Source organism: Nomascus leucogenys, chromosome 3, assembly GCF_006542625.1.
Source record: "Nomascus leucogenys isolate Asia chromosome 3, Asia_NLE_v1, whole genome shotgun sequence".
NCBI lineage: Eukaryota > Metazoa > Chordata > Mammalia > Primates > Hylobatidae > Nomascus > Nomascus leucogenys.
Genome location: NC_044383.1, coordinates 15,544,102 through 15,559,285, shown reverse-complemented (window position 1 = coordinate 15,559,285; position 15,184 = coordinate 15,544,102). Strand labels below are relative to the sequence as shown.

The window sequence follows — 15,184 nt, the reverse complement described above, 5'->3', positions numbered from 1 at the left end:
TTAGGTCACAAACCCTACAGGAAAAATGGCCACCTTAACAGACTCATAATAGCTCTCTACTTCCAAATTACTCCAAATATTTTTGTCTCAGCAGAGTAAGGAAAAAGAAACGTGTATGCTGTGGGCAGGTGGAAAGAAGAATCTAAAGGAGATGTGCTGGGAGAAGCAGAGGGACAGGTTCAATGGGCCTCCAGAAGGGACTACAATTCCAGAACAGAAAGGTGTTCTGGTCTGCTGAGAAATCCCTTGTGCCAAATATGTATGATTTATGTCTAAGACTAGATATGTTTCACGTCCCATTATCTAGAATACAACTGCCTAATACACTGCCATAAAAATGTACCCATACATCGGCTGGAGAGGCATGTACTTAGACTGTTGTGTTGAGGGGACTGGAAGTGGTGACTGATTAATGACTTCTGGTAGATGCTGGAGGATAAGAAGTGGTGAGAAATGCTACCGGGTTTACCAACCCTATTCTACTTTCTTCAGTACCACAAAGGGTTTTCTTACATTTCCTCTGAAAGCTTGTGCATTCCCTATCTTACAGGGTTGTTGTGAGAAATAAAATAAAGCATAAATAGAAAGTACTCAGCAGAGACCTTAGCGTATATATAAATACTCAAATATCATTTCTATTAAATCGTAAGCTCCATCCCTATGAGAGGATGTCTTATATGTAGAGGGCATCCACACATTTGTTGAAGAATGTTCACTTGTGCTTAAAAACTACTCTTTTGAATGACTTTTCAGAACTATTTTCATAGTAAAATAAGTTTGTAGGTCTTACAGAATATGTGCTACAATACACCAAATAAGAGGCATCCTAGGCATTTATTAAAAGACAAGGAGGATTCATATATAAATCCATTATGGTAACACCGCTGTATCTGTAATAAATGTTGACAACTGAATTAAGTTTAAACACTTTAATCAACTATAAGTCAATAATCATATATTATATAAAAATTCTGATTCATGCATCAGATTACATAAATTATACAATTATCACATTATACAATGCTTACATACTTCTGAATTTATACCTGCAAAAATGTATACAAGTTATGAGAGCATTTACTTAAGAAGATAAGTGTTATACTCTTCAGTTATAAATAATGCTTCTATCTTTCAAATACCCGCTAAATATATGCATTTCTAGATCTGCAGCATTTTTTTGTACCTCAAAACACAAACCATCTGGAAGCTTCGAAGATTAACAGCCCACATGTATCATGTATTAGACTTCAACTCCACTGTGAGAGTGCATTTTTTGATGGATAAAATAAATGGAATGAAACATCAACTCTATTTTAATGCTTGAAGAGCTTCTACACCTCTTATTAAATATATCAGAAAATGCTTCATATGCAGATTAATTAGCTAAGGTGCTACCAATTGCATATTAAATACTTCCAATGATTGCATCTGGATTATTAAAGTTCTACATCTGTGCAAATGGGGCCTTTCCATGTGTGCTGACAGACCCTTCTACATACCATCACGGCCCAGCAGCACTGTGATCCTTTCCCTTACTTCAAAGGGACCAAGTGAATGAGCATGCATCATACTTCACTTACACATACACACAAGTGACACCTACCACCTACAAGACATATGAGTACATGAACATCAAAAAAGTTTCAGCTTGATTTACAAATTCAAGGTAAATTGCTTTTTCTGAAAAGCTACAGAGGAAAATAAAAGCTCTAGTGTAACGTTTACTGTAGATATACTAGACAATAGTTTTTATTTTTGTTTTTTTTTTTTTTTAGATTCTCTTTGTTAAAGAATAAGCACCCTTCCGGGGATGGTAGGCAGGGAAGCGTGGTAGTGAGGGAGTTGCTGGAGGAGTAACATGAAGAAAACAAGTCTGTCACAAATGAGCTTAGTTTTACTTAGGTTTCCATTCATGAAACCCTTTTAAATACAAGGCAACATTTTCACAGCTGGAAAATTACAACTAAATCTTGATTTACTGCCAAAAGCAATAGATATAGTTATGTATAATCTATGGATAATACTACATTCAGGGGACAATGGCAAAACTAGGCTCAATGCAGAACAAAGCAGCAAAAAGCAATACTTAAACGTTTTTCATGAATGGGTTACATGTTGTTTTATATACAATTCTAAGATATGACCCTGGTATTCAATAAATGAAACTTGAAGCATAAGTGGTAGGAAGGTATGTTCGATATTTTTAAAACTGAATTTTAGAATTGGTTATAAAATAATACTGCTTTAAAAATAATAGCAGAAATAGTTTAATTATGTAACAGAAGTACATTAGCTTAAGACAGCCTTGAGATAAATATCAATTCTGTGATTTTAAAAAATCCTCTTGGTGGTAGAAGTGTTTTGGGCATGCATTCTTTAAAGCATAAAGGCAAAAATAAACTCTATAATCTAGTGAATTGTGCATTATTTAATAAGCACATATATTTTATTTCCATTTCTAAACAACTAACAAAATACATTAGAATACTGAAAGTTACGTTTTGGAAAAATAAACTAAGGTGACCTTTTTGGCCTCTTTTTCTACAATGTGAGAAATTAAAACTACTTTGCACTTCTGCCCAAACACAGGAAACACTGATATATTTACTTGGGAACTCATTTTTACTTTTTGTTTTTAGTTTATTATTTTGACTGATTGTGAAAATATGCAGTAAGTTTACTTACTGGTAATGAGTGAAAATTCACAAACATTAGAACAGCAAATTTTCAGGCAGTGATGAATGTATTAATAGATCCAGTTTTAAATATAATCCTTGTCTCAGATTTAAAGATACAAATTTTGATTGAGTTATAACCAAATCACTCATGTATGACTAAAGCTAAGCCTCAATAGCTTTTATATAGGAAAAGAATCGCTCCTTAAAAATCAATTTCCCCATAAAAAGAAGAGCAGTACTTGAACCATACTTTTAAATGAGTTCTATTTATGTAAAACATATCCCCAGTACAAAACTGACATCTTGGTTCACTCTATAAACAGCAAATTTGGCCAAAGCATATTATTATAGTATCTGCAGATACTGTCATAACACTGAAAACATAGATTTTCGCATTTTAAGAGATGTATGAAAAGACTCAGTAATACTACCAGAGAAAAACAAATGCTGAGAATTTTGTAATATTTAGTTAATTAAAAGTGGCACCATGTTAAAAAAAAAAAAAACTATCAAGACTTCAAATGGGAAAATACCATTCTATACCAAATTTTGAGGTTTATTACAGAATCTTAGGAGAAAAAAATTGATAAAAGCTATTTTTCCTTCTCCATTTCTTAAAGCATTTAATTTTTATGAAAAAATGTTCATAATTTCAAAATGTATGTTCTTACAGTAAAACTGAAATGCAGAAGACACAAATAACAAGCGGTTTTAGCTTACAAATACGAGCTTGGCCAAGTATTCTCTGATTCAAAATACTAAAATAAGCAAAAAAAAAAAAAACCCCAAACTATTATATCGGCTTTTCATTTAACTTTCAATGGAGTCTAAACAGAGGTAAGTATTAGAAAAAAATGCAATTCATGGAAAGATTGGGGAATATGTAAGTCTCCATATGGAGATGAATTTTCGTTTTAAATTCAGAAAGACACAGATACTCTCAGTGTTTTACAGTATTTCACTTTTAAGACTGAAAAATAAGCAGAAGATTAGCAATATTTTTATAACATTGCTTGTCAATTTAAATTTCAGAAAAAATTTGTACAAATCATATAAAAATAATCCATGGAAGAAATCAACATTTTGGGGGAGTGGACTTTAAAATAGAACATAATTTTGTAATAAATCAATTCTTAAAGGGTGGATGTGGAGTAATGCATAATGTCACGCTAGTAAAGGTCTGTTCTAAAAACTCACTCTTGCTTTAGTAAGTCTTATTTTGGTTCAAGACCCAAAGGCAACCATCTGCTCTATTATTTATGTAACCTGAAACCAAGCCTAATTCTTCATTCCTGGAATCTGCCCGCTGCTTTGGGTTATCAGACACACCAGGCAATCACATACTTCCCACAATTATTTTCAGATATAACTTTATAATATTTGCTTTGCTAGTGATTTAAAGGCATGCAGAATTTCAACAAAACAAGCTGTATTAGCTTATCTTCTGCTTACACCTTAAACAAATTCGAATGTTGATAATTAATTCAAATAAATTCATGCTGTTATGAAGTTAATGAAGTCTCCTAAAATTTGTCATTCTTTAAAAAAGGACTTGAGATCATCACTTTTGGGGAAAGAGAAAAACTTTGACGCTAGAATAATATATAGCAGCTCACTTTGAAACCAAGGTCCATGTAGTCAAGAGTGATTTGAAGCAGCTTCTCTATAACAAACCATGACAGTAGGAATGATGACTTGTCTTGCATCAATAGAGGACACACATTTTCAAATCAAGAAATTGGTAGCCTAACTTTAGAGGCAATCAGTTGTTTCTAAATGTTCTAAAAACACATGTATATATGAGGTATATGCCTATATTTTATATACAAGATACATGAATATATATTCATGTACATGTGTATATAAAATATAAACTGTTTTTTTCAGTAGTGTTTATAATGAGCAGTATTCCTGAAGCTAAATATTTCTACAAACTGATTTCTGAGAAACCAGCCACAGTATCAATTCTGCTTTATGAAAAATCTATTCCTGAGGAACAACTCATGTACTTCTGAAGGTATTTCTGGGCCTATGGCAGATTAGTGGGTCAGTACCAGCACCTGAGTGAGTCCTAAGGAACCACTTATTCATTGAGAATCTGGCCCATTTTCAGTTTAAACATTTAAATGATTTAGCTTGCTTCAAAGGTCACTCTTGATTGTCCCTGCTAATATTTACAGGTAAAACTACTCTTCACAATAAAGGAGAATATGTAATGAAACCTGATAGTGTAGTCTCTTTCAGTAACAAGTTTTTCCTTCCTTCTTTCTTTCTCTCTCTTTGTCCAATTATCAATACAATACAATTGGCTTTATTAACTGTTAGAGAATTTGCCAGCTTTCCTGGATGGTTCGTATGGCACTCTGAGAATACTGGGCGTTTCTTCCATTACCCTTACAAGGAGGTTGTCGATGTAGTCCTCGAGTTCCCGGATGTGGGTGTCTTTCCTTCTAAGGAGTTCTTTGTGTTTCACCAGCTCCTGCAGAACCTCTTCATAGGTCAGACTACGATACCCTGCAGTGGCATCAAAGGGGTTGCTGTCCTAGAACAAGATAAAGACTGTCACTTTTGTAGATACAACATCTGGGACAAACATTAAGAATTATCTAGAACTTCGACTTTTTGTTTTTCAAACCCTGATGAAGTTTTTCGCTAGCCTTGCCTAGAGTGAATGTGACAGTTCACAAATTGGCTAGCCAGTCCTGAGGCAAGAACTAGAGCAGATGCACCAAAGTTTTGACTATAAATCCTAAAACCCTTTCTAACATAGTGGGCAATTTCCTAATATCTGAGACTGGTTATATCATGTAAGATTACATTAAGAGATGAAATGTTCTATAATAAATACAACTGAAATAGATGAAAACTAAAGATTTCTAAAAGTTAACTCAGAGGAACTGTAAGAAGCAACTGAAAACTATACACTTGGACATGTGTCCTTATGAAACTGCTTCCACTGAACTGTGATTTAATGTTATATGTTTGGCTTCTTAGTGAAGATGGTTACAGCAAAAATCTTTTCTAATTTGCTGTGAAAATGGAAGCACCCGGAATTAAATCAAAGATTATCCTTATAGGAAGCCCCACGGGAGTAACTTCCGTTTTAACTTAGAAATAGTCAGAACTTTTCCTCCCCTGAGTAACTGGTCTATTTCTTTCTCCTAGTAATAATATCTAATTTATCTTCTTTCCCTTTTTGACCCTGGTTATCAGGAAACTCAAGAGTTCAACCATATTAATACTATGGTTAGTATATTTGCATTCTCTCCCATTTCATCTATTTACTTTATTCTATTGACAAAAATTCTTTTTAGGCAAAAGCATAAATATAACAAAAAAAAACTTTTTAAAAGACACTAATTCACTGCTATTACAAAGCATTCTAATATTAATGTTATATCAAAAGCGAAAGAAAAATATTTCTCAGGAATTTAATCAAGGCCCTGTAACATCATCTTTTATTTATAGTGTATAGCATTAAGAGTTTTCATTCTGTGAAACATAATGCCCAATTACAACTAAGCAATTTTTTATTCTTTTTAAATCATAGTTCTCTCACTAAGCCCAACAATTTAAAATGATTTTCATCACTATCTTTTAAAACATTTCCACTTGGCTTTAAGGTAACTTAACTAAAATATTGATGAAATTGGTTTTCTTGCTCTTAAGGAATACTATCTATTCAGTGGAGGACAGGGAATGGGGACTGGTGAATGCAGAATGACCTCCCCACCCAATAAGAATTAAACTTGTCTTTCCCTGTTTTCAGGATCTACTTTAATAGTGCTATGTATTTGGGGTGTTCATCAGAAAACCCAAAGTTTAACTTTTCGCTGGCCCTCCCCACTTCCCCAGCCTCTCAGTCCAAGGAACCAGGACTTTACCAGACCAGAGAAAGAGAAGCTAGAGTACAGATACCAATCTGATGCTTGGGTCATTGAAGCACACCCACTTCTCCAGGATAAGTGAAAACATTCAGGACTGAAAAATTTTTCCAATTTCATAGAATCTCTCAGGCTTTGTGGAGAAGATACAGCTTCCACTAGGCCTTCAAGATTTTGCAGGCAGAAATGCGTAATGGGGCATTTCAAGCAGTGAGCTCTGCTTGTTCAAAGAAGGAAACAAGGCTCAAGGCATAGTGGCCAACAGGTAATCCAATAACAGGTACTCTGCAGAGCATGGCTGGAAAATACTGTACAGGACAGGGAGCAGAGAGGGGCTGAAATGGAATGTTTGAAATAGACCACCAAGGATGCTGAATGGTAGTATAAAGAATGTTTAGACTTTTGCTATGGAAAATAGGAAGCCACTGAAGGTTTCTAAACAGAGAAAGGATATGATTAAAGCTATGTTCCAGGAAAAGTAAAATGGCAACAGTGGAAACATTTGGAGGGGCTAAGATTAGTTATAGGGCTATTGAAATATGAAAGACCAGAGTTAGTAAGAATGAATAGAGAGGATATTAAAGGGAAGTGAGTTTAAATTCTATAAAATATGTCTAAAACTACTTAGTTTATTTTAGCATTAGAAACCAGAAACAGATGTAAGTTTCAGTTATATTTCCTTCATCCCTAAAAACATTTCAAATATTGTTCTAAAACCATTAAAGGACAATTCTAGAGACAAGTGTTGTTTTACTTCTCTCTCCTCTCTCAGATCAATTAATCTTCTATAAGTCTATACACACACACACACACACACACACACACACACTCTCTCACGCACGTAGTTACTAGTTTATTTAATTGGTCATGATATATAGTTTAGAGACACATAAATATTAATTACATTCTTATAAAAGATTATGTTAAGCAGTTTTCTACATTAAAGAGAAGACATAGTGTAGAGTTCGGTATACTTTTGAAATTTCTTAAAAATAAGCTAAAGTTGCTTACTTCAATCCAAGTAGTTCTGCATAAATTTGAGAGAGAAAGCAACCTGGGTCTCACTTTCCTGATCTGATAGATGAGATGTTCTCCATGGTCCCTTTCAACTCTAAAATTGTCTGGTATACCAAATGATTTTTCTAAACCACACTTTAAAAACTAATAAAGTCTAACTAATGTGATTTCACTTTTCTAATAAAACATTTACTGAGTTCTTGTGAGAATTGCAGGGATTAATGAAAGGAAGCTAAATGGGATTCATTACTGATTAGTTGACTGCTTTATGCTTTTTCTTTATTTAACATAATAAAAGCATCTATTCAAGTCTGTCTAATCTTAATAAAATTACACATATATAAACTGATTTCTCCAAACTAATTAAGCAATGAAATAGTAAAAAAAAAAAAATGTGCACTGTTATATTTAACACTATTACCATATAGTTAAAAATTTTTTGTAACATTTCTCTAAAGACACTGAAGATGAAAGATGTTTCAAAAATTTGTGTTTTGACATAAATTAATGCCACGATATAAATTAATAGTTTAATCTTTCAAAACAATTATTATTTCAGACTACTGGTCATACTTTATAGCCATACTCTAGAATATACAGATATATTGTTTGGATTTTTTTTTTTCCTTACAACAATCTAACACTAATGTGTACACAGATTTCCTGGAAATACATTTCTGGGCTTTTCAATAAATTTTCCGTTTGTCCTTTTATGTGAAAATTTTACCCCAAATTTTAGCATCAAGTTTCTAAGCAGGAAAACATCTTAGAAACATATGTACTATGAACTATATTCTGGAAAAGAATATAAAATAATTAAAAACAGTTTCATGCTGAGTTCCAGATTTTATCCTATATTTGAAAACAATGTAAACCTTCTAATTTTAGGCATAAGATTCTTAAATTGATATACTCCACATATATAAATATTTCTGTTTGTTGATATAACTCCAAATAAAATAATGATTAAGTAATATAAACATTAGAAAATTAAAACATATGCCCATTACAAAAATTATTTTTTTAAAGAGGAAAACTCTCAGGTAAATATAAAAATTATTTTTTCAAAAGATTGTTATTCTTGCAAAAACTTGCAAAATTCAAAACTCTCTAAACTGGCAAAGATCAAATGCAACTTACAATGGTTACTCCAAAGTGCTCAATATTTTTTCTTACAGTACTCCATACAGACAGCATTTATGTTTTTAAGATGTTTTCTTATTTTGAAATTTAATGTAAATTTTTCTTCTCTCTTCCCCTTTTACAACCAACCCTTTCTCATTTCTACCCCACCTCTGTTAAAAATGTCCATATGCAGACATAGAAGATGTGGACTGGTAAGAGAATATTAGAATTACTACATGAAGTTTTCTAACCCAGAATTTTAAATAACAGTTTTGCATAAGATTTTCAGAACTGCTAGTGATCTATTTTTGCTTTACATAGTCTAGCCTTTTAAACTAGGAAATGTACATTTTTTACAATATTTAAATTTAAACAAAAGCAAATTATCAGGACTCAAAATAACTGAAGATTTAAAGAAAGGTTGTCCTGGAAACCAAATATTGGTGGGGTACTAACTGACATCCAAGGCAACTAGAGGAGAGAGAGAAAAAAAAAAAATGAAGGCTTGGCATTCTCTGATCATCTCATTATTGTTCTAATGAGGAACTTTGCTCTGGGAATATCATCTCAGCTACTTTCACATCTTTTGTCCTACTCCCTTCATCTCCCTTTCAGTTCTTAATTAGGCCTTAAAGAGCTCACACTGCCCTTTCAACTGGCTACTGCTCCTGTTTAAACACTGTGCTTTCACAGACAGGTGTTGGCACTAGCATATAAGACATACAAACTTAATTACAAAATACTATGTCCAGAGGGAGAAAAAATAACTTGGTGGATGGCTATTATTGGAGAACTTAATGTAAATTACTTCAAACATCTTATAATCTTCAACATAAAAATTGTTCGAATGCTTTTCTTCAACCATGATCAGTACGAAGATGCGCTTCCTCCTCTTAATTGTATCTTGCAGTAAATTAACAACACCTAGTAATCCTTTAACTGTCATTTAGAATAGTTAGTATTCCAGAGAAAAATAATCACACATCAAGGATTCTTTTATCACCTTTAAATCCTTTAACGAAAACAATTTTCACATTTTATTTCTTTAAAGAATTCTAAGGATGCTTTTATAGCAATAAATTACAAGATTTGGAAAAGTACATTTACAAGCAATCGAAATTGTAATTAAGGTTACTTAATAAACAATAGCTACACATTAAATCGATTTTTTTGATGTTGCATTTTGTTTGAGATTAAGTAACCGCCTGATAGAATTCATTTTACTATCTGATCAAAGGCTGACTTCATATTTTCTCACATTTCTCGCTAGACTGCCATATTATAAAGACTTGAGAATTTATAAAACATCAAAACTTAGGAATCATTTAAATAAAACAGCAAAACACAGTACAAAGTCCTGTGCTTCTGTAACAGTTTCCACAATTTTAAAGATAAACAACTGCATTTAGAATGGTTTAGAAAATAAACCCTAAACTCACCTTAGCTTATTCTAGCCATGTCACATCCTAAAAAATAGTGATATGTGACAAGGGATTGCCTAAAAAAATTCTTACTATACATCTGGATCACACACATCAAGGACAGATGGTTGAAACAGCAACCACCAGTCCCTTGGAATAAAGGCTCTATTTCTGTTATTCAGTGAGAATTTAGTTTTCTACCAAGAACATTTGCCCATATTTTGGCAAAGTAATTTATTCTCTACGTTTAATATAGTTAGAATTGATTGCAGATGCAATGGAACTCTGAACAGAGATTAAATACTGGACTTCACATGCTACAATAAAGTTCAGATTATCTGAATAATCCTTGCAAAATACGTGAGTTGATTTAGGTGGTCGCTACCAATCCTGTTAACATATTTGGTTTTGTTCTGACGAGAAAGATAAGTGTCCTAAAGTATTTGTTCTTTCAAATACTTTCCTGGTTATCTGGCTCTCCTGCCAGGATGCTTTTCTATTGTTGAATGTTAACAAGCAGCTTTATTCTTTCTTCAATCCTTGTCCCAACAACAACAAAGTCTTTTCTACATGCTCTTATTTCATAACCACAAATTTGACCCTGACATACCGCTTGCATATTAATTTCAAAACAGTCTGTAAAGAAAATATGTATATTCTAAATTGGCTTCAATTACAACCAATTTTGCTTGAACTTTCATAGATCATACGAGTCACACCCTGTTGTATATTAAAGGCAAAGATTATATTTTACTTTCTTTCTCCTAAAATTACTATGCTAAGCTACAATTCTTAGGTAAGTGAGGCAGAAGGCAAGAAGACAAAGGCATTTTTAGAAATGTGTGCCAGAGAAAAAGACCGGCTTGTTCTTTGACAACCCTCTAACCCCTTCAGCAACTTACCGGGATTTTCCTGAGGTCTTCATTGCTTGTTGGACTCATACGAAAACTAATAAAACACAAACAAATGTTAAAAGTGTCATAACTCATATGGGAGGAAACACAAAAATAGAAAAATTTTAACCAACATTGTAATACAAATTTCTAAAGCCCTACATTATTCAGATGAGTGAAATTTAATCCAAGAAGTAGGAAAAAATCCAGTATTTCCCCAACATTCTTAAAGCATCATTACAATTTCAAACTTTGAAGGAAAACTTTTTAGTTATCAGAACTGAAGAATGAAATAGGAAGTTTCTAAACATCTTTAAACATAGCACTTTTATCCAGCAAGATATTTTGTAAAACTAATTTGTGTGAGAGATTTTCCATTATATTTACACAAAGTCACTCACCTTAGGCCCTCTGATACAAAACTATGGAGAATTAAGTAAATTTAGGTTGGAAAGATTATAGAATAAAAGAGTTAAAGCAATCTGTTTAAAAATGCCATAAGTGTTAGAAAACTCAGCTTTCAAACACTACCCTATCAATAAGAATAAATTCAGAATTGTGGGAAACATTTCTCTCGTTAATGTGATTTCTAAGTAGCTAGTCTTGAAAATTTAAATACTGAAACGAATCAAAACAACACAGATTTCTTCCATGCAGAGAAGAAAACATCACAGCTGAATGCTATAACTATTTTCTTCTTTGAAACATGTCCATTAGATGGGACTGCAACCAAAAGACGCTAAACTTCAAAGCCATCTGATGAGTAAATATTTCATCAGTGCTATTCAAGTTTAATTTTTACCCAGCACTTAAAGGTATTAGCCTTTAAAACTTTCACAAAGCATTAGTGTCCTAGGAACCTTTTTATTCCATACACAAAACAACAACTGTAAAATATGTATGTTTTCATTATCTGTCCCTTGCCAGTAAAATAACTGGAATCCTTTGAAGATTTAAGAAATTTACTTTTAAAACTTTTGATTGTGTGACAAAAAGTCTGGACACTGGATATAATGTTGGTAACGTATCTGTAATTATGCGTACAAATCCTATGTTCTAAGATGTACAGGGCACACATGTACAACCACCTCCAGAGAGTTTCCCATGTAACCAAGATTTCACTGGCTATGACTAAGATTTGAAGTACTAGCTTCCAGAAGTGATTGCTTACCTTTTCTAACTAGAACTCCTGAGGATAAATTTAGTATTTCAGCAGAGCTGGGTTGCATGTAGAGAGGGTGAAACATGTTTTAAAAACCTACAAAGCACCAGTTAAAGGCCTGTGTGGCTGGCACATTTTCCTAACATCTTCATGGTACTCTGCATGGTCCTGGACTCAAGTCACTATACCAGCAAAGCATCAAGAGCCCACAAAGGAGTGGCTTAAAAGACAAAAACTAAATCCAAAAAGCATTCTCATATAGTCCACCTTAGCCTAGAGCGCCGTGGTAGCAGCTGCTAACACATGTGGTTTCCATCCTCTCTGATTTTCAATCCAAGGTAGCCAACAGGGGGTCCAGTGGGATTAATCTCTCCTACCCCATTATCTCACAGCATGTTTTCTAATAGGTCAAGAAACACATTCTGCTACATCTCCCATCTGACTGGGATATTCTAAAAAACAAAATGATTTACACTCAGGCCCAACAGCATACCAGGTGCTTGCAAGCAAAGTGGCTGGAGCCAGGTGGTGTGAATTCAAATCCTGTTTCTGCCCTGTGACCTTGAGCAAGTTACTTAACTTTGTGTCTTGGTTCCCTCATCTGTAAAATGGAGATGGCAACAGTATCTACCACATAAGACTCCTGTGAAGATTCAATGAGTTAACTACATGGAAAACACTTAGCACTGTGACTACCAGATAGAACATTATTTTATTTCATAAATAATTATTTCATAAACTTTTACACAGCACTTAATGTGTGCCAGACACTGTTCTAAGCACTTTACCAAAATTAACTCATTTAATCTTCATGATCCTTACGGTAGTCTTACGGTCCAATATCTTCCACATCTTCATTTTAAAGGTAAGGAAACAAGCCACAGGGGGTTAGGTAACTTGCGTGTGGTCATTCTGTTAGTAGCTGGTGGAGCTGTCTGGCTCTAGACTCCGTCCTCCTATGATACACAGCCCTAGCCCCATTCCCTGTATATAGATTTACTTAGTGAGCACTGGCTGCACTGCAGAAGCCCTGAACATATAGGCCACATAGATGAATCAGAGAATAACAATATTGCATTTCGAGAAGGCACAGGGTAGAGATGTACTTGTGGGAGGTGGGGGAGAGCACTCTGGATAATTAAATTTTTAGACCTCATAGAGAAATGAAATGTTCTATCACAGCAATTAGTCAAGGAATGCCTAATTCATGGAAAAAGCAGGATTTAAAATGACATGAAGGATATGTTTGGCAGGCTAGACAAGGAGGGCTCTGCAAACATATGGCGTGGCCTGGGGCTGTCAGACAGTAGTGTCGCTGCAGGACACGGAGGAGACTGGCAGCGAGGCAGCAGGGTCGGCAGGAACCCATAAAGGTTCTGATGATGTGTTCCTCAGGCCCAATCCGTAGAGCAGGAGGTAAGCTTTGGACAATACTAATCTTTTCTTGTAAATATTTAAACATTTTATATTTGGTGGCATAATCCATCCCATTGTATCCTTGAGATTGAACAGTATTACGACTATATAAATTTCAGTATATGTCTCAGGAAGAAATCACTGAACTAAGAAACAGAAATATCGGTATTATATTTATTGCAATAGGGGTTTTCAAGGAACAACATTTAGGACAAAGATTTTATCAAAATCACAAAACTAACAATATGTAGTAGCCAACCACAGCTTATAAAACTAAAATGCAACTCAATGGCTGCTCAAAAATGCCTGAGAATTCCTAAGAATGCTGAAAACGTCGCAACTCTAAGGGGAAGGGTTTGCAGTGCGGCAAGCCCAGCTACTTCCCATTCTACCTGAGTGATCTGAGCCACTCTCTCCAGCTCCCCACAGTGCAGATCTGAGTGAGAGGCTCTTGTACTGGGTATTGTCTGAAGTCTAAAGGCAGAAACCCTCCCTTGTGGTCTGCTTTATATTCACACACTGATGTGTCAAACACTTGACGAACTCAGTCATTCATGGCTGCCTTTTTTGATCTGTCCTTAAGGGGGAAAAAAGAGTTAACTGAACTGGATTGAATTAGCTTGGTGAAAAATAAAATGTCTCTATTTATTGAAGTGTGGCACCAATTTGTGATATCTTTCTCTTTGGACTGCCGTCCTCATGTCAGACAAGATATCGAATAATCCGGTCTGACTGCTCAGCCGAGCTGCTGACAGGTTAAGGAAAATGGTATTTTTAATCAGGTGCAAAATAAACCTAGACACACTCACATTTAAAAAGGAGTCTATGTAAAATGAAACTACAGAATTTAAACATTTTAAATTAGTATTTTAAAAGTTATTTTAAATAAATGACTTACTTTAACATTCTGAAGTTTTTACGCAAAAGCATCAATAGTTTTACTTTGTGATATTTCCAAATATTAAAGAATTTTCCCCAATAAACTCTAATTCTAAGATTTGAAATGTTTTCAAATATTTCTAGGAATCACTAGTATCTCTTCTACAATATCACTTGTTAATTTACCTCAAAGTTAAAATAAATAAGTAAAGAGATAAGAAGTAAATCAGTGAGGTCTTGAAACTGTCCTTTAATTTGTGCTATGGACTAATCTTCCATGTATCGGCCAGAAAATAACTCAATCATTAGAGCAAAAAAACTGATCATCACAGTAATCACTATGGCATTTGGCAGTGATCAAAGTGGGTTTTTTTGTTTTTTTTTTTTGTTTCTCTTTCTTAAACATATATATTCTTTTGGAACAAGAATACCTAAGGAGGAGAAACTGTTCAGAGTAAAAAGTGTACAGTGCTTGCAAAGATTAAAAAAAAAACCCTACATAAGAACAAAGATCTATTAAAACTGGTTAACAGTGCTTTTATAAGACAATGCAAACTAAATTCCTGGTTCTAGGATTTTAAATCGTTCAATGAGAAGTCACATAACAACAAGCTCTTTGGAGGGCACTTAAAAATAAGTATTTTTAAGTATTTTAGAGTATTATTACACCTTCCATAATATCTCTTTCCAAACCCCATTACTGCTGGAA

At 33.8% G+C, this 15,184-nt stretch overlaps 1 protein-coding gene across 2 annotated transcripts in view; it reads right to left on the bottom strand.

Annotated features, from left to right (window-relative positions):
- Positions 1 to 815: 815 nt before the first annotated feature.
- RAB11FIP2 (RAB11 family interacting protein 2) overlaps positions 816 to 15,184 on the bottom strand; it is a 43,813-nt gene continuing 29,444 nt past the window's right edge. The window contains exons 5-6 of one of the 2 annotated variants that reach the window (XM_012505875.2): positions 11,028 to 11,073; positions 816 to 5,220 (exon numbers count right to left, since the gene is read on the bottom strand). In XM_012505875.2, the coding sequence (XP_012361329.2) occupies positions 4,993 to 5,220; positions 11,028 to 11,073 (274 nt within the window). In that variant the 3' untranslated portion in view covers positions 816 to 4,992. The remainder of the gene's footprint in view (positions 5,221 to 11,027; positions 11,074 to 15,184) is intronic. The other variant, XM_003255011.4, reaches the window with a different exon arrangement.